This window comes from Nilaparvata lugens, chromosome 3, assembly GCF_014356525.2.
Source record: "Nilaparvata lugens isolate BPH chromosome 3, ASM1435652v1, whole genome shotgun sequence".
Lineage (NCBI taxonomy): Eukaryota > Metazoa > Arthropoda > Insecta > Hemiptera > Delphacidae > Nilaparvata > Nilaparvata lugens.
In genome coordinates, this window is record NC_052506.1 from 21,899,528 (window position 1) to 21,917,711 (window position 18,184).

At 36.4% G+C, this 18,184-nt stretch overlaps 1 protein-coding gene across 1 annotated transcript in view; it reads right to left on the minus strand.

Moving 5' to 3' along the window:
• LOC111064389 (serine/threonine-protein kinase Genghis Khan) overlaps positions 1 to 18,184 on the minus strand; it is a 65,257-nt gene that overhangs the window by 30,119 nt on the left and 16,954 nt on the right. The window contains exons 11-22 of the mRNA XM_039422739.1: positions 10,677 to 10,826; positions 9,783 to 9,928; positions 9,079 to 9,185; positions 7,949 to 8,164; positions 7,287 to 7,406; positions 6,570 to 6,711; positions 5,539 to 5,688; positions 4,808 to 4,932; positions 4,230 to 4,338; positions 2,634 to 2,782; positions 2,154 to 2,260; positions 740 to 781 (exon numbers count right to left, since the gene is read on the minus strand). Of these exons, the coding sequence (XP_039278673.1) occupies positions 740 to 781; positions 2,154 to 2,260; positions 2,634 to 2,782; positions 4,230 to 4,338; positions 4,808 to 4,932; positions 5,539 to 5,688; positions 6,570 to 6,711; positions 7,287 to 7,406; positions 7,949 to 8,164; positions 9,079 to 9,185; positions 9,783 to 9,928; positions 10,677 to 10,826 (1,563 nt within the window). The remainder of the gene's footprint in view (positions 1 to 739; positions 782 to 2,153; positions 2,261 to 2,633; positions 2,783 to 4,229; positions 4,339 to 4,807; positions 4,933 to 5,538; positions 5,689 to 6,569; positions 6,712 to 7,286; positions 7,407 to 7,948; positions 8,165 to 9,078; positions 9,186 to 9,782; positions 9,929 to 10,676; positions 10,827 to 18,184) is intronic.

Sequence of the window (18,184 nt, forward strand, 5' to 3'; positions counted from 1 at the left end):
TTTCTTACTATAAAATTATAAAATATTTAGCTCCCGAGCTCTTGCTCACCATTCAAGCACATTTAAATGAATGAATGCGAAATTATAATCTACTATTGATTGCAATGAGAAACTTTCAATACTTTTATTAATTTCTAAACCAACAAATATTTAAGAAACTAACTTCCTCAATCTTTTCCTGCAAACCCCTTGGATTTTACAATATCATTATAAATATTACATCATTTCATCAGTTGTAATAAAAATCACGGGTATACTAGTTTTCAACATACATCATTATCAACGTCAATTCCCTAAATTCGGATTGAGAAATGAATAATAACAAGGGTTCAGCCTGAACTCTGAAACGAAATGTATTTATTGAGTTTAGGAGATTTTATTACTTAAATATAGAGCAAGAAACTGATAGAATGTTTTACTTTCTCCAGACTGATGTACATTAAGATTATGCCACCAAAACTGTAATCGATTTTAGACAATGCATGAATAATTTGAATTAAAAATCTAAAAAGACAATAAAACTAGTGGTGCTCTATTAACATTTGAAATCAAGTAGTGCAATAATTAACTAAGACATAACATGATTCCAGAGAGTGAGAAATACACTTCATTGAATCTTATACAAAGGACGACATCTATTTACATACAATAGTTGAAAACGAATGATTAATTTTTAAATCAATAATTAACGTAGAGGTGGAGGGGGATCAACTTATCAAGCATTTATTCAAGTACTCACTTATACCTTTAGCCTGTTCTGCTTCGAATCCTCTCATGCAAGCTGAATAAGTGGACTGTGTTAATCAGTTCATACAACTACAAAGTGATTGTGTAAGATGTCTAACAAGTATGACAAGTTTTAAGCACAGAAAATATTCAAAATTTCAATAAGAATATGACATGAAGGAAATCTTATTTTCAGTTGAAATTTTATAATGTAGATGGTACATTATAACTGACACTATCACAGTGTTTCAAGAATAATCACCTTCATTTTTTAAAATTTTAATAAACTAGACAAAAAATGTGAATTGGGAAAGTGTAGAGGAGCCTTCTTCATATGAGATTTCAATCGTCGCTAATACCATTCACATAATTTTTTATAAAAAAATCAAACCAACAAGGTTTGAAGATTTTCGTACCGGTAAGTCTAAAAATTTGGAACAATCAAGATTCAGAGATTTTGGTAAGTTTTAGAGAAAGAACTGTCTAACTTACAGACAGATACTGTATTTTAAGTATACATTTTATAATAGAAACAATATGAAAACTTGTAGTGCCCTTTATTATTTAGAATATTACAACGACTAGTTTCGACCATAACTTAAGTCATTTTCAAACTTGAAAATTGTTTTGCTATTGTTTTTATTAATTTGTAAAAAAGTAGCCCATTCAAGTGAAGTGTTTTTATTTTATAATAGACATTTTTTATAGTCAGTAAAGGGAATTTTGAAAACTAACAATGGATGGAATCAAAGCGCTCTCTTATCAGGATGATTCTGAAAAGGGCTGTTTGAAAAAAAGGTTTGGTTCCAGTTCAGGACGTAGATGAGAAACTTTCACCGCCAAGAAAAGCTCGACATTTAAAAAAAATGTTCCTAGTCGCAGTTTATTTTTAGCCACATACTAATTCGATTCAATAAAGAAATATATCTCTTAAAACACAATATAATATACCCAACAACACCAGTCGTTTAAAATCAATAAATTATAAAATGCAAAATTCTTAGCGAGGGCGTTATTAATAATCTACAAATTGACCATTCAAATATCCACATAATTCACCATCTACAAATATCTCATTGGGAATAATCTACAAAATGACCTTTATTCTGAAGATTAGCCACTCTATTCAACCTATGCCTTAATTAAAAAGTAAAATCTGAATTCAAACCAATTGCGCATTTTATGTGAATGAATGTAACGCTTTTTGGAATACCTTTCAAGTTATATATATATATGCTAAACCTCTAAAATGATAAACTACAACAGATACAGAACAAGAGACTTAAATACTTCAAAACATCATCTGCGAAAAGATTATTTTGAGTTGACTCTTGCAAAGAAGTTTAAAATATTCGAGTATGCGTGAAATGTTCTATCATAAAATAGTGAATATAGAGTTCTTAAATATGAATATTGGGTATACTTACATCCTTCTCCTGATTCCAATCTAGTTTGTAACTCTTTAATTTGCATTTCTTTGCGTTTCAGTTCATGCGTTATACTATCATATCTTTGGCGGAAATCACGTAGTTCTCTGTAACATTTGAAAATTGATTATTCACATTAAATATGAATTAATTGAGCTTCCAATTAAAAAATATTTATTTCAATTTTTTTAACAAAAAGGAATAATTTGTCAATCTATGATTATTTATTAAAATGATAAAGCATTCTTTATTTTTAAAAATGTAGGCTATTAAAGCATAGTAGCTAAGATGTAGCTATTGGCAGCTATTTGAATATTCATCCATGAGTGTGAAATACATTAGTGGTATGTATTATATTAGTGGTAATCATAATTACCACTCGAAAAGAGCTAACTTTTCCAGATGAGAAAATACACTCAAGTAGAGGTTCAATCCACTATATTACATACATAAATAATACATAATCGTCCGAGAACTTACTTTTGTGCAGCTATCAGTTCACTGCGCGTTTGACTTAGTTCTTCGCTGATGGCAGTTTTTGCTTGAATCTCTGACTGAAGACTGCTCTGAAGGTTTAATAGTTCCATTTTTTCTAATTTTTGGCTTCTCCTATTTCTCCAGTTCTTATCCTTGAACATAACATAAAATATGTTCAAAAACTAAGCGAATAACGTGGAATTATACATATTTCATTAATTTGGACATATCAGCACACCAGCAAGCATATGACTAGTGAGAGAGTATTTTGATAGGGCTACTTGACTAGTTGTGTATAATTTGAAAGAAATAACTCGAATGGTACTTACTATCATACCCTTACGTGTGATACGGTATATTCTATACTATAGTGAGGTCCACGTGATAATGGCAGTGAAGAAAGATAGGAGTAAAACGTTGCCAAGTCTCTCAATTTTGCCACTGATTGTACACAGCTGTTACTCAATTCATCCCATTAAATTTGATCTAATAATAATTATAATTTCCTTGATAAAATAATCAATTTGATGTCGATTTAATCAAGAAAATATTTTTTTTCATAATTTGATTCAAAAATTTGCTTCCATAACTAAGATCAGATTTTTATTTTTATACAAACCTGAAATGGCGGCTAATTTAAAAAGCTGTGATACACCAATTTGAATTTCAAAACAACAGAAATTAAGTTATTTGATAGGTATTCTATTCCAATTACTTTTAAAAATTATAGAAAAATAGAAATCCTTTTCAAAATAAGTAATTTCAATGGAAATAATTTAAAAAAAACCTTTCAATATTATTCAAACCGGTACGAGTAGGTCTAACCTAAACGTGTAGGCTAACTGAAGCATGGATGAAGTCTAGGATAGTTAGTTATCAACTTTTAAAATGTCATTTCAGGTATTTTAATTATTTGTGTTTCTCATACGGTAATGTCTAAAAATTATTTCATTGTTTCAAAAATACATAAATTATACGACTTGTGTACCAAAGTATTTTGATAGAATGAAGAAAAAATGGCGGCTGAGTTACTTTTGTACAGTCACTGTCAAAAGTAAAACTTTTGTACAGTCACTGTCAAAAGTAAAAATTAAATATTCTGGCAAAGTGACAACATTGCAAAGCTAGAGAGAGATAGCGCTATCTGTTTTGTTGTATGATAGAAAAGGACAGCAACAGTATTGTCAATCGTACACTGCCATTATAACGTGGACCTCACTATAGTGAGAGCTTTGGAGAGTGTTCCTCCCACATATTTTCTTTTAGAATAATCGTTCCTTTTCAATAACGAGATCATGTTTTTACATAATAATAATTCTAATATGTAAAAAATTCAAAACAATTAACAAATGAGTCACTATATTCTTTGTGTAAAATTGAGAAAAGTGGCATGAACCGAATTGCTGGGTGTGTGTGTGGTCTGAAGAAATTTTTAGTAACGATATAGCCTTGACATCTTGACATGTTAAACATTATTTTTTGATAGAGTGAACACATAAAAAATACAGCTCAGAATAGAAAATTATTTTTACAATCATATAGGAGCTGTAAAATTTTTATTTTTTCTCAACTAAAAATCCAGTATGTTGTAATACTTACAGTATTGTTGGCATTTGCAACACCAGCATGCTTCAAAAATTCCAATTCTTCAGTCATCTTCGTAGCGAGGGCCTGCAGATAGCCTCTGGCATCTTTTTCGTCACTAACCCTGTCAACACAAAATATTGGTTCACATATTAACTCAGATTCTTCATGTTAATGAAAACTAATTTTCAAATATTTATAAAAAATAGATTGCTTTTTTAAAGATGGCTATTCAGTAAACCAGTAATGACTCTATTTTACAATGATTCACACGATCATTTAGCTTTTATTTTTGTTTTCTGACACCACGTTCTTATTTGTTGTTGCTCCAGCCATAAGATTTACGCCCCAATAAAGTTTCGAAAGTTGCTGTCTGTTCATCCAGCTTTCTCTAAACTTTCAATTTACTTCATCTGAAAAGTGAAAACTTAGGCCCGGTTGCACAAGTCGGTTAAATTTTAATCGTGATTAATTTCATGAGAACCAATCAGAGAAGGCCTTTTTGAAAAGACGGCTTCTCTGATTGGTTCACGTGAAATTTAACCAGCTTTTGTGCAACCGGCACTAAGAATATCAAGTTGAATTCAACGTACCATTGAATGATTTCAGTGATCTGAGCTTCCCACTGAGCTATTGCTTCCTTCTTACTTCTCAACTCTTCAAAGTCCTCTTCTAGTTGTCTACGTTCAGACTGAAGTTGATTGACCCTCTCACTAAGCTGTAAAATCAAATGATATATTATTAGGAATTGAAAGTGTAGGTAAAAGTTTATTAGGTTTATAAGTGAATTCCTTAGTATAGTATCAAGATTCTAACTAATCTATTCTACGGTAAACAGTCCGATATGCAAAGCTTATCAAGTATAAACATCATAAACTTAATATTGCTTCATGAAATAAATAAATAGCTAGCCATCAGTAATCATTCTTCATGCAAAATAAAAAATGGATCTTTTATTATATACACTATGTATCATCCATCATTCTGGGATAAAATGTATTGCAATACTCCTAATTAATTATTCGACTCGGGTTAAAATTCTACTGGAAATTTACACGATGGACATTCTTGAATAGTATTTCTAAAAAGTTATGCAACTGGAAAAAAACAATCTATTGAAAATAGAACGATGTTTGTTGAAATAAATCAATTTTCTCACTATACACAGTATACAGGGATCCAGATTCCATAAGTTGATATTCATAATTTTCTTTCAAAGCATCAAATGTTTTTCCTAACATATTGATCATGTTATTTTTCCTGTTCATCTTGAAATTGTTAGAATATTATTAAATTTATTTCAATGAATTGAGTAATAACATACCATATCAAGATCCAACATGAGTTTTTTATTCTCTTCAAGGAGAATAATTTTTTCCCTATCATGGCACCTTGTCAACTCAGCAATGGTCTCCTCGTTGTCTGTTAAGCTTTCTAAACGACTAGCATCGAATTTTTCTTTAGATAACTGAACCTAGAAGCATATCGACAATTTGACCATTTCAAACAACCATTCTCTAATATTCAAATTCCTAGCTCTTAGTAAAAATGATATTACGATTATCCATGAAAAAATTATCAAAATGTAGTTGGTTTTGTTGTTATCCAAAAAAGAAAACAATCCGTTATGTTGATAGCAGTGTAGTTGGATCGAGTCTGAAATACCATCGAGAAATTTGCAAAACAAAATCTAGACAAAAGAACAAAATTTCACACCTATCAATATTAATATAATTGAGAATTATCAATTTTTCAAAACTATCGAATTTCATTTGCCGTCGAAGCTTATGCTTCTACGTTGTATTCCGATACAATCAGCCGTATTGGCTGAGAATTTTTTGTAATTTTTTTTGCAGCTTTAATATAATAAGATTCACGTGACTATTATTATTCACTTGATCCTTAATAAAGAATCAGCGATGAAAATTGCTAAGCAACTACTGACCTAATCTTCAACTATTAATAAGCATGGCTTCAACTCACTAAACGCTAAGGAATTGGGAAGCGCAACTGCTTAAAATCACTGACAAGCACGAGGGGAAGAGCATAATCAGAGGAGGATAATGTTACATCATGGTAGCGACTTTCCAATGCACGATAATAAATTAGTAGATAACATCATGCATTCAAAAACTTTGTCTGTTTTATCACAAGAACAAACAATAAATTATACTAACTAAAAAATATATACTGGGCTACTATTTACAGTCACTGAGAAATTCAGACAGAAAATAATTGAAGCTCAATATAAAGATGATCAATCAAGTAATTTTCTACAATAATTATGGAGAGTATATCTACAAAATATATTCTACATTACAATATAATTATTCTACAAAAAAATCAATGACTTGCCTCTCTCTCCAACATGTCACGTCTTGATTCAGCTTCATGTAGTTGATCACGTAAACTATTGATTTCAAGGCCATAACGAGTCTGTTGTTGGTTTATACTCTCTTTGTATTGCACTTCTAATCGTTCCACCTCAGATTTCATTCTGGAAATAAAATTTTCGATGAAATATAATAGTCCATAAAATAATTTCGATCCATGTATAATTGGTTATTTAAAAACAATAATTGTAATTGGCTTAAAATTTGGAGCATAAACGAGCTATACCATAGAATATGCTATCTTTTCTATTTGATTTCAGTTACAAAAAAAAGTAATGAGAATTTACACAGCCAATGTTGTTTTCATTTTGAAATGAAAACAAATCTCACAAATATAATGAATTTCATATTATGATAACGATCCAATTGATAGTTCATAATCTAATAACAATAATACAATTATTAATTCCTGAGTAGTTTTACACTCTTTTCACCCTATTATTAGATCACAACATTTCAGAATTTCAATTATCTTGAACTCTCTTCAATAGTTTCTAGAAACCAAGTCTTGAAAAATATCAACAGTGAAGTTGTGAAGTATAAATTGAAAGATTTTTAAAATGCGTTCAAATTATCAATTAGCGTCATTTTTATTCTTTATAACTACATAATCTGACACCATCACAGAATATTTTTCAATAAATGAGAGGAATAAGATTAAAATTGTTGCGTATCGTACCTTGATATTTCCTGAGAGTTCAACTGGGAGCCTGTGCCAGCCACACCGATATTCTCACTCGAGCCTAAACTAGATTCTTTCTTTTGTTGTCTCCATCTTTCAGCTTCAGCTTCAACTTGCCTGGAATCGAACATTACAAAGTTATTATGTCATTACTTCGCGTGAAAGGAGTTGTTGATGCGTAAAAATGTATCATATTACCTCAAACACTCAAAGCACATCCTTGGGATTACAGTACGTATGTTTGTTACTCGTTCTGTTGCTCTATCATTGTAAGGTTTGTAACTTAATTGATTCCAAAAAAGTTAATTCTTCTTGAATTGGGGCTTAACCATCCTCGGTAAATAATAAATCTTTATGCACATTACAAGTTAATCAGTTCAAAAGTTTAGACGTGATGATGCGTCATTCGTGAATTTCCTATCCTGTACATTCCTGTACATTCCTGTACACCAAGACGATTCTTCCATTATTATATAGTATAGAAAAATATAATTTTCATTTCATTTCAAATCGCCAACTACATCACTAGGACGAGTGGCATGAGATGACATAACGTTATAACTTCTATGTTTCATACTCAACATAAGTACAGATATTTAAAAAATCATAAATGAATGTAAGATTTAATTACTTTTTTGTCGGATCTAGTTGGAGCTTACCGGCAATACTCTTCGCTGCGTTCTCTGAGCTTCCTCTCCTTGATGGCTTCGGCCAGAGCCTCCTCGATTCTGCCCTCCATCTCTCTCCTGAGCTTCTCGGCTCGTCGCATGTCGTGTCGCAGTGCGTCCACCTTCTGCATGGCCACCTCCAGCTCTTCCTCCTTGTCTCGAACCTGCCTTGACAGCTTTTGTTTATGTTGGCGCAGCTCTGTTAGCCTGAAAATCACACAATATATAACAATTATTTACAAACAACCATTCGATGAGCGTCAGTTATGTTCCCTCTCATAATAGTGAGCCATAATATTAAAACAATTTACAAACAAGCGTTTATACGTCAGTTAAACCTCTCATAATAGAATGCCACAATATTAAAACAATTGACAAACAAGCGTTTATATCTCAGCTATGTTCCCTTTCATAATAGTATGCTGTAGATGAAGGCAGAGCTGAGCTAGCAATATGCATTGTATATAATTATATAATAGTGGAGCGGCAAAGGTAGCTTCAAGCTGAGAGTGTTGAATCATAGAGAAAATATGGCATAAGAAGATATCCCATGGTATAGGTTAATTATTTTCCAAGTATAATGCCGGTTTTTTGTTAACTCAAGCCGATTACTGTCGACTAATGTCTATTAGTACTGTTTTAGCCCGTTGAAGGTGTATGAAGGGCACAGTATGAGAGACTACCAGCTTCACGAGAAAATAACTACTACGAATATCTAAAAATTGAAATTGGGTTTGAAATAACATTGGGATTGAACATAAACGCTCAATACCATGGGATTTCTTCTCATGCTATATTTTCTCGGTGCTAGAGCTGAGCTAGCAATATGCATTGTTTAATATAGTGTGAAAGCATAGTGGAGCGGCGAAGGTAGCTTCAAGCTTGAGAGTGTTGAATGTAATGCATTCACTTGAATGTGTCAAAACATACCACTCCACCTTAACTATGTTTTCACCCATGTTCAAAGCTAGAGCATTCAGCCTCAGTCTTTCATCCCTGTTGTACAGATTTCTTACAAAATAAATTCTCTTTTTAAAAACTAAATTTGAAGTTCAATGATACAATTTGAGTTCAATTTTGAACTTAGAAATAGAGAGAATACAAAGTATGACAGCACTTACTTATCAGTGACTTCGGTATATTCTGCCATGGCTAACTTCCTCTGAGACAAAGCATCTTTGAGCTCTTTATCTTGTAATTTCAATTTCTCTTGAAAATCCAACTTATCCTGAAAATATAACATACATAATATAAGATAATCATAGTTAGGCCTATATGTGATATGAATGAATGAGTTTCACAATTAAGCATCAATTAAAAAGAAAGCAATACTTTTATGTGGGCTAACAATTTGGCTGATCTGAATAGTTTGTCAGTAATCAATATAATAATTAAAGTGGGATGAAATTGACAGATTCAGTATTTTTAGCTTATAATAGAACCATATTTAGATAATCAAGTGTTTGAACAAAAATGGAAACTGAGTTAAGTGAACATTAACTAAGTAGCATTAGGTTGTAAAACTGAATCAAAACTGACGTGGAAATTTACTTCTTGAATCAATTCCAATTATAAATAACATTAAAAGTATTCAATAACTTAAATGTATTCATATTTTGGTTTATGACAAAAATTCAGGAACAATGAAAAATAAATGTTCTACTAATGAAATGCAAAATGTGAACTGCAAATGCAATCGAATAAAACAAACTGAAAAATATAATGTAAATTAATGAGACTTTCTCTTAGAAGCCTATATGCTTGTTAATTATTTCTAGAACCATGAAAATATATTTTTAACATAATTCTCTATTATTTTGTGTACCTTTAAAGCTTCTTCTTTTTCCTGCTTCATGAGTCTCAACGACTTTTCCAATTCGCGAATTTTGGAGGAGGAGTTTTCAGCAGAATCAACAGCCAATATCTTGAGATCTGCTCCCTGCTCTAGGCTTCGCAACTGACTCTCCAGTTCTGCAACAGACACGCATTCCACTGAAGCAATTAACATTTCAAAGTTCTTGGCAGACTGCCTTGAGTGGCGCATGAAATAATAATTGTGAACAGTTTGCCAAACTGAAGCTCATAGTCTGAATTCATTCATTCATTTATTACTATGCTATGAAATAAAAATAGACAAGTTTTTCATTCATTCATTGTTTTATTACTATGCCATGAAATGAAAATAGACAAGTGACTAGACTTCCTAGTCTAGTATACTGGTGACTAGTAATGGTTAAATGTTAGTTTTTTCATTTTGAAAATTATTTCAATGTCAAAATTAAATCAATCAAAGTATTATTCAACTCTTGATAATCTCAACTCCTTATCATCTCCTTATCTTAATTCCTTGAACTATCGATAAGAATAAATCCATTAGCAACCCATATGCAATAGCTAATTTTGTACTTGATTGTTAAATTGTTATTATTCATAGTACTTAATACCATTCAACATTACGGTAATCCACCATAACAGAAAAATTCCGATTAATGAATGAATAGTCTAGTTTGTTTTTGCAATGGTTACTTTTGTATTTGAACTTTTAAACTGTTATTTGTTTGTTTTTGCAATGGTTATTTTTGTACTTGAATGTTTAAATTATTATTTTTCATAGTACTTAATACCATTCAACATTACGGTAAGCCACAATAATAGAAAAAATCAGAATAATGAACAGTTTAGTTTGTTTTTGAGTAGATTGTTCAATAAAAGAACGTACCACAATTTCTCTTTGTTAATGTGTTGATTTCATCTTGTAATCGCCTCATGCCATTACCACTTTCAGTTGTGGGTGAGATTCTTCTAGTGGTTTCGTCGTTCAGTTTCGATGACTCATTTGGGTACTGGTTGTCAACCATACTTTTCACTTCTGCAAAGCAAATTAATGCAAAAATAAGTTTATAGGTTAATGATTTACCTCTTCAATATTAATAAACTGAAGTTGATTGAGAACTTGAAATCGGAATATGATTATATTGAATATCAAACTTGAATAGAATAGAATATGTTTATATTTCATAGAAAAACAAATAAAATATAACAATAGTAGATAGAGCTTATTTATAAAAACTCAGTTCAACTAATAGACTTCCTAATATGAATTATAATGACATGATTTACCTCTAATGTACACTTCATTAATGTGTACATTGAATGAAGAATAATTTCTCAGAAGAGAGCATGAGATTAAGATCAATGTATCAGGAGTACAAATTTTTCACTATTATATATATATATATATATCTTCACTATGGTTGGCAATAGTATTATGATATTATGAATGTGGATACGTATTCTCAAATCTCAATCGTTTGCCATCAAAAACATGCTGATATCTGTGAGTAATCTGCAGTCCGTGCAAACCCCAGTTTGCACCCGGGTTTTATGGCTAATGCTATTTCAATATAACAATAGGAGAGCACACCTATGCTGTTTTTGTGCTGATTCTATGAATAAGCCCTAAGCTCTCTTTTCGTTCATTCTCTCACACAATACGCTCACAGGCTCTGAATTCTGTGAAATCTGACAGCACTTTACTCCCTAAGAGCAATGCGGCAATTTAAGCTTTGCACAAACTACCAAGGTTAGTAGTATCCTGTACTTGAAGTGCTCAATTGACTGAAAAAATAATTCTACTATATATATATACAGAGTGTTTCAGAAATAGTGTCGAACATTCTAGGATATTGTTCCTGGATGATAGGAGACTACAAATGTCGTATTTGAAGTGTCCAAAACTCAGCGGTTATCCTTAAGCTGCGTACAGATATACGCGCCTCCAACCCGCTCCGCGCACGCTCCGCCCTCGTTCCTCCATCGCTCCGAAGTCGCTCCGCCCCCGCTCTGCAGTCGCACCGATCATGAACGTTACGGGAGATGTTAGCTCTTCTCGCGTTCCACTCTTGCTTCCCGGTCGATCATCAATCGCTCTGCTCGAGTGACGTTCGGTTGCGGAGCAGAGCGAAAGTCTGTACGCACCTTTATAGCTGCGATTTTGTTTTTTTTTCACTTAAAAAATTCTTATCTCAAGAACAAAATGTTCTATTGATCTAAAATTTGGTATGAATATGCTATGAAGACTCAACTTCAAAAAAAAATTCTATGTGAATTTTCAAAATGGCGGCCATTTTAAATTTTTGATAGCAAATTTCACGAAAACCGTTCACTTTACAAAAAAATTAACAAGGGTCAAAAAAATTTGCAAATTTTATCAAGATTTCAAGGATACCTTATTTATCAAGACTGGTCGAAAAATAACAAAGAAATTGATTTTTTTCGTACTGCATTCATGACCACTTGTCACCATTTAAACATCAATGTTAAATTTTAAATTCCAATTGTATTTAAGATGAAACTTTGAAAATCGGTATAGCTCCATATGGCCATCCAGCTGATTTTACAATGTTTTTCAGATGATCTTGTTTGTTCATAGTCATACATGCAGTAAGAAAAGAGTTGATTTCTCTTTTATTCTTTGACCAATCCTAATAAATAAGAAATCCTTGAAATCTTGATAAAATTTACCAAATTTTAGATCAATACAACATTTCGTTCTTGAGAAAAAAAATTCCTAATGAAAAAACAAAATGGCAGCTATAAGGATAACCGCTGAGTTTTGGACACTTCAAATACGACATTTGTAGTCTCCTATCATCCAGGAACAATACCCACTACTTCGACACTACTACTGAAACACCCTGTATATTTCAACTAGTGAGAGAATGGAAGGCCTAGAATTGAATTTCCATACGTTAAAATAAATGCAATATGATATTCTATGCTCTCTTCGGTTTCCAACTCACCAGCTAAATTTTTGATCAACTGTTGATTTTCCTCTTCTAGTAGCCGCATCCTCTTCCCCGCACGAGTGCTTTCCGGTGACAAAGCAGTCATTGGTATGTGACCAAGATCACAAGCTCGACTGGAAAACAAAAAAAAAATGTAAGTTGACTAGTACTCTATCAAATAATTCAATATTCAGTATTCCAACTAGATACCTTTGAAATAGCTTATATAAGTCTTTACTTCTTGGGAAAATTTATTGGATAGTTGATTATCAAAATATAAATTTGTTCTATTAAAAACCTGTTTGAAACTGAGGCTGGACTATTCTTTACCCAAATAAATACACACACCATCGCCTACCCTAAAATAGTTGTTACAATTGACTTTTTCTCTTACAATTGAATGTAATTAATTTCAGCATGCAGCATGATTGAGATGAAGAATTGAGATGAGTGATTTACTCCAACCGCAACAAAATCTTACAATTATATATATACAATTATTACAATTATAGATTTCACTTATATAATGTAATATCGATGAAAGAGAGAAATCGATGAATGGAGCAGTTTCCTGGAATAATGGGATTCAATGAATATTAAAAATATTTCAAGAATAAGAGGGAAAATAATATGATTCCAAGTTGTTAAAGGGAGAATTTCAGGCAATATTCTCACTCAAGTTGCGTTTACAAGTCGCGTTGGTCAAATTTCTTGAATTCAAGTTTTCATAACATTGATTATATTATGAAGTGAAAGATCTACTTTATCTCAAGTTTTGTTCTGTATCATACGTTTTTATTTAGTTGTTTCATACACACTACATTGACTGACAACTGTTTCTATCTCATTTTCTCATTTGTAGGTTGGATTGTACCTTCAAGATTCAAGTTGAACGGTCCGCTGTGCCCTAGGGAGATGGGAGGTCAGGGACGGCAGACAACGGTCCGCTGTGCCCTAGGGAGATGGGAGGTCAGGACGGCAGACAACGGTCCGCTGTGCCCTGGGGAAATGGGAGGACAGGGACGGCAGACAACGTCCGCTGTGCCCTAGGGAGATGGGAGGACAGGGACGGCAGACAACGGTCCGCTGTGCCCTGGGGGAATAGAAGGTCAGGGACGGCAGACAACGGTCCGCTGTGCCCTGGGGGAATGGAAGGTCAGGGACGGCAGACAACGGTCCGCTGTGCCCTGGGGAAATGGGAGGACAGGGACGGCAGACAACGGTCCGCTGTGCCCTAGGGAGTTGGGAGGACAGGGACGGCAGACAACGGTCCGCTGTGCCCTAGGGAGATGGAAGGTTAGGGACGTACGGCAGCCAACGGGCCGCTGTACCAGGACAGGAGGTCGTACGGCAGCCAACGGGCCGCTGTACCAGGAGCAGGAAGGTTGTGAGCGGAATGCTGTGGTCTGGGGCTCGTCCGGCCTTTAAATACTCCCCCAAAGTGGAGGGATGGAGTTGAGCCGCCGCAGAGGCGGTGGAAATCGTCCTGATGCGCGGAAGATGGTGCGCCATCGGTACCTCCCTTATCTCCGCGGTCGGCTAGCATTGCTGATAGCCGAGCGTCTTTCAATAATATTATTTATTATTTAGCAATATCTTCCGTCACAATTTTACTTTGTGACACCCCACTCCTACTTGGGGGGGGGGGGGGTCGGAGCCCTCTATGGCACCACCTTTAAAGGCGTGAGTCATCTAGGCATCACCTTAAGAGGTGTACACCTCCCAGGCATCACCTTTAGAGGTGTATGCCACTCACTATGATCATCATCTACACCCGGTCCACCAGGTACATATTTACATCGTCCATCTGGGAATTGGACTTTCATGCGTGGCTTGCCAGCCCGTTTACGCTTACCAGGTGTTGAGACTCGGTGACACAACACTGGATCCTTATTCCTTGAGAGTCCTGGTCTGGGATCCTGGGACTGTGAGACTACTTCCTTGATGGTCAAAGACTGTGTTGGCTCTTCTACAACCATATCAATGGGGGGTGGTACTAACTTTTCCACATCACTCTCGGAGCTACCACTTGTATTGGTGGCTGGGGCATGAATCGTGGCCTGCCGTTCATACTCAGTCATCTCATCCCTGTGATCCATCACAATGTTGCCCCAGGATTCTTGCCTTGGAATATATGACATCTCTGCCTTTCTATCAATCAAGGCATTGGGTTCGACTCTGTTCAAACCAAACTGCATGAATATCCTTTTGTCGTGATCCTTGTTGTCCTGAGATTCGGATTGTACAGCTGATATTGTTGGGACTGCTGTTGTCTTAGTCCCCAATAAGAGAGATCGCGACATTATTAGCGGACTTGTAGGATTCAGTTGGGGAGGATCCCACTCTACCTCTCTCGTGAATGTGTGAATATTCACCCTGTTTTCACGCATAAATTCCATGCCTAATAGCAACTCTTGTCCAAGTCCATCCAGTATAGACCCACTAGTGGAACTGTGATTTGTCCTATAGTGACATTAGTTGTCAGCTTCCCATTTAATGGGGTAGATCGTCCATCAGCTAATATTGCGTGGTGATGAGTTGGTACCTTCCTTATCATCCCTATTTTTTGGAGAACTTCATAAACCTCATTACTCATATAATTAGCTTCAGCGCCACTATCTAGCAATGCCCGACACTTTTTACCTCCGATTGTCACAGTAATGAATAGTCTGTTGTCCCTTGATGACTCTTCAATCACAGGAATCCTGTGTGCCGTTCGCATCACTGCTGTCTTGTTCGGAGTTTTATTCTCCTTCTGCACATCACAGACACATATCAGTGCTCTCTTTCCGCTCCTTTTACATGGTGGAATATCTGGACAGTGTGATCTCCAGTGCCCCGGTCTCTTGTATTGCCCACACATGGGTTCAGACCCACTAAGAGATGGTCTGTTACTAGTAGTGGTTATCACTGTCCCGACCTTGAGTCCGGTAATCTTTTTTGTGTCCTCAGTCTTGTGAACTCTCGAGTTCTGTCTATTCTGTTTCTCCTCTGCTTTGATTTGTTCATACTCTTTCGCGAATTTTTCTAACTCGTCGATACTATGAACATCCAATTGCCGAATATACAATTTGTACCGTGGGAGGAGATTCTTATACACTCTCTGTAATTTATTTTCGTCTGTGAAACCTCCTCGACGCCTCATGAGTGTCAGTACATCTTCGAGAAATTCGTCGAACAATTCACCTTCCCTTTGCTTCCTTGCCTGAATTAGATTCTCGAGGTCCTCCTCATAGGTAAGTGGGTAGTAGCGTGATCTGAAATCTGTCACAAAATTGTCCCATGATTTCCACTGGTCACGACGATTACGCATCCATAGAGTAGCTTTACCAACCAGTAATTCAGGCAGCGCGACTAGTAGTTGGTTGCCAGTGAGCCCATAAGCTTGTTGTAGCTCGTCTAGCCTTTCTAAGAAGCTGGGAGCATCTGATAGGCCATCGAATGACAGTCTCCAGCTTCTTACTTTGTCACATACCGTCCCTGGGTCCATGAGGGGGTTTGTGTGAATGTTGGTCCCAACTTCAGCATGAGTACCTGTTGCTGAGTGTCCGGATTCCTCACTGCTTCTGCTCACTATACCAGGTCTAGGGCTGGGATAACGTACAGTCATCTTCTTATGTTGTTCTACTAACAACTTTCTCAACTCGGCAAGTGTTCCAGATGACACTATGCCCCAATCTTGTGAAAGATTAAAAGCTTCATCCTTTTTCAATCTATAGATCCAGGAAACTCTGGGGTCGGCTATCACCTCGGGGTTTATGTCTTCGACCGACTGATCCTCTATCAGCTCCTGGTGCTGAGCATCTAAAACAGCCTCGCCTTGTTCACTCATGATGATTCTCACTTCGTTGCCTCGTGCCCCACGTTGGGCGCCAATCTATCACGTACACCCTGAGTAGCTTCAGAGGTGGGTGATTGATACCCAGGTGTTGCTCCTGGATGACTTCGCTCAGTCGTAATGTGGGCGGGGAAAGGAGGCAAGTCGAAGTTCCTCTTCCTTCTTCTTTGTGCCTCAGCTGGCGTGAACAGCACCTCCTGGTGCTTCTGATGGCGTGAAGGTCGCTCTCTTCTCTGATGACACCACTTTGATGTAATTTTGTATCAGCCTTACGGCCTCGGTTCCGCTCCAGTGAAGTAGGAAAAGGAAGGACAGACAGGATAGGGACGGCAGACAACGGTCCGCTGTGCCCTGGGGAGAAGGAAGAATAGGGACGGCAGACAACGGTCCGCTGTGCCCTGGGGAGAAGGAAGAATAGGGACGGCAGACAACGGTCCGCTGTGCCCTGGGGAGAAGGAAGAATAGGGACGGCAGACAACGGTCCGCTGTGCCCTGAGGGGATGGAAAGAATAGGGACGGCAGACAACGGTCCGCTGTGCCCTGGGGAAATGGGAGGACAGGACGGCAGACAACGGTCCGCTGTGCCCTAGGGATGGGAGGTTAGGGACGGCAGACAACGGTCCGCTGTGCCCTAGGGAATGGGAGGTCAGGGACGGCAGACAACGGTCCGCTGTGCCCTGGGGAATGGGAGGACAGGGACGGCAGACAACGGTCCGCTGTGCCCTAGGGAGATGGGAGGTCAGGGACGGCAGACACGGTCCGCTGTGCCCTAGGGAGATGGGAGGTCAGGGACGGCAGACAACGGTCCGCTGTGCCCTGGGGAAATGGGAGGACAGGGACGGCAGACAACGGTCCGCTGTGCCCTAGGAGATGGGAGGACAGGGACGGCAGACAACGGTCCGCTGTGCCCTGGGGGAATAGAAGGTCAGGGACGGCAGACAACGGTCCGCTGTGCCCTGGGGAATGGAAGGTCAGGGACGGCAGACAACGGTCCGCTGTGCCCTGGGGAAATGGGAGGACAGGGACGGCAGACAACGGTCCGCTGTGCCCTAGGGAGTTGGGAGGATATATATATATATATATATCTTCACTATGGTTGGCAATAGTATTATGATATTATGAATGTGGATACGTATTCTCAAATCTCAATCGTTTGCCATCAAAAACATGCTGATATCTGTGAGTAATCTGCAGTCCGTGCAAACCCCAGTTTGCACCCGGGTTTTATGGCTAATGCTATTTCAATATAACAATAGGAGAGCACACCTATGCTGTTTTTGTGCTGATTCTATGAATAAGCCCTAAGCTCTCTTTTCGTTCATTCTCTCACACAATACGCTCACAGGCTCTGAATTCTGTGAAATCTGACAGCACTTTACTCCCTAAGAGCAATGCGGCAATTTAAGCTTTGCACAAACTACCAAGGTTAGTAGTATCCTGTACTTGAAGTGCTCAATTGACTGAAAAAATAATTCTACTATATATATATATATATATATATATATATATATATATATATATATATATATATACAGGGAGTTTCGGAATAGTGTCGAACATTCTAGGATATTGTTCCTGGATGATAGGAGACTACAAATGTCG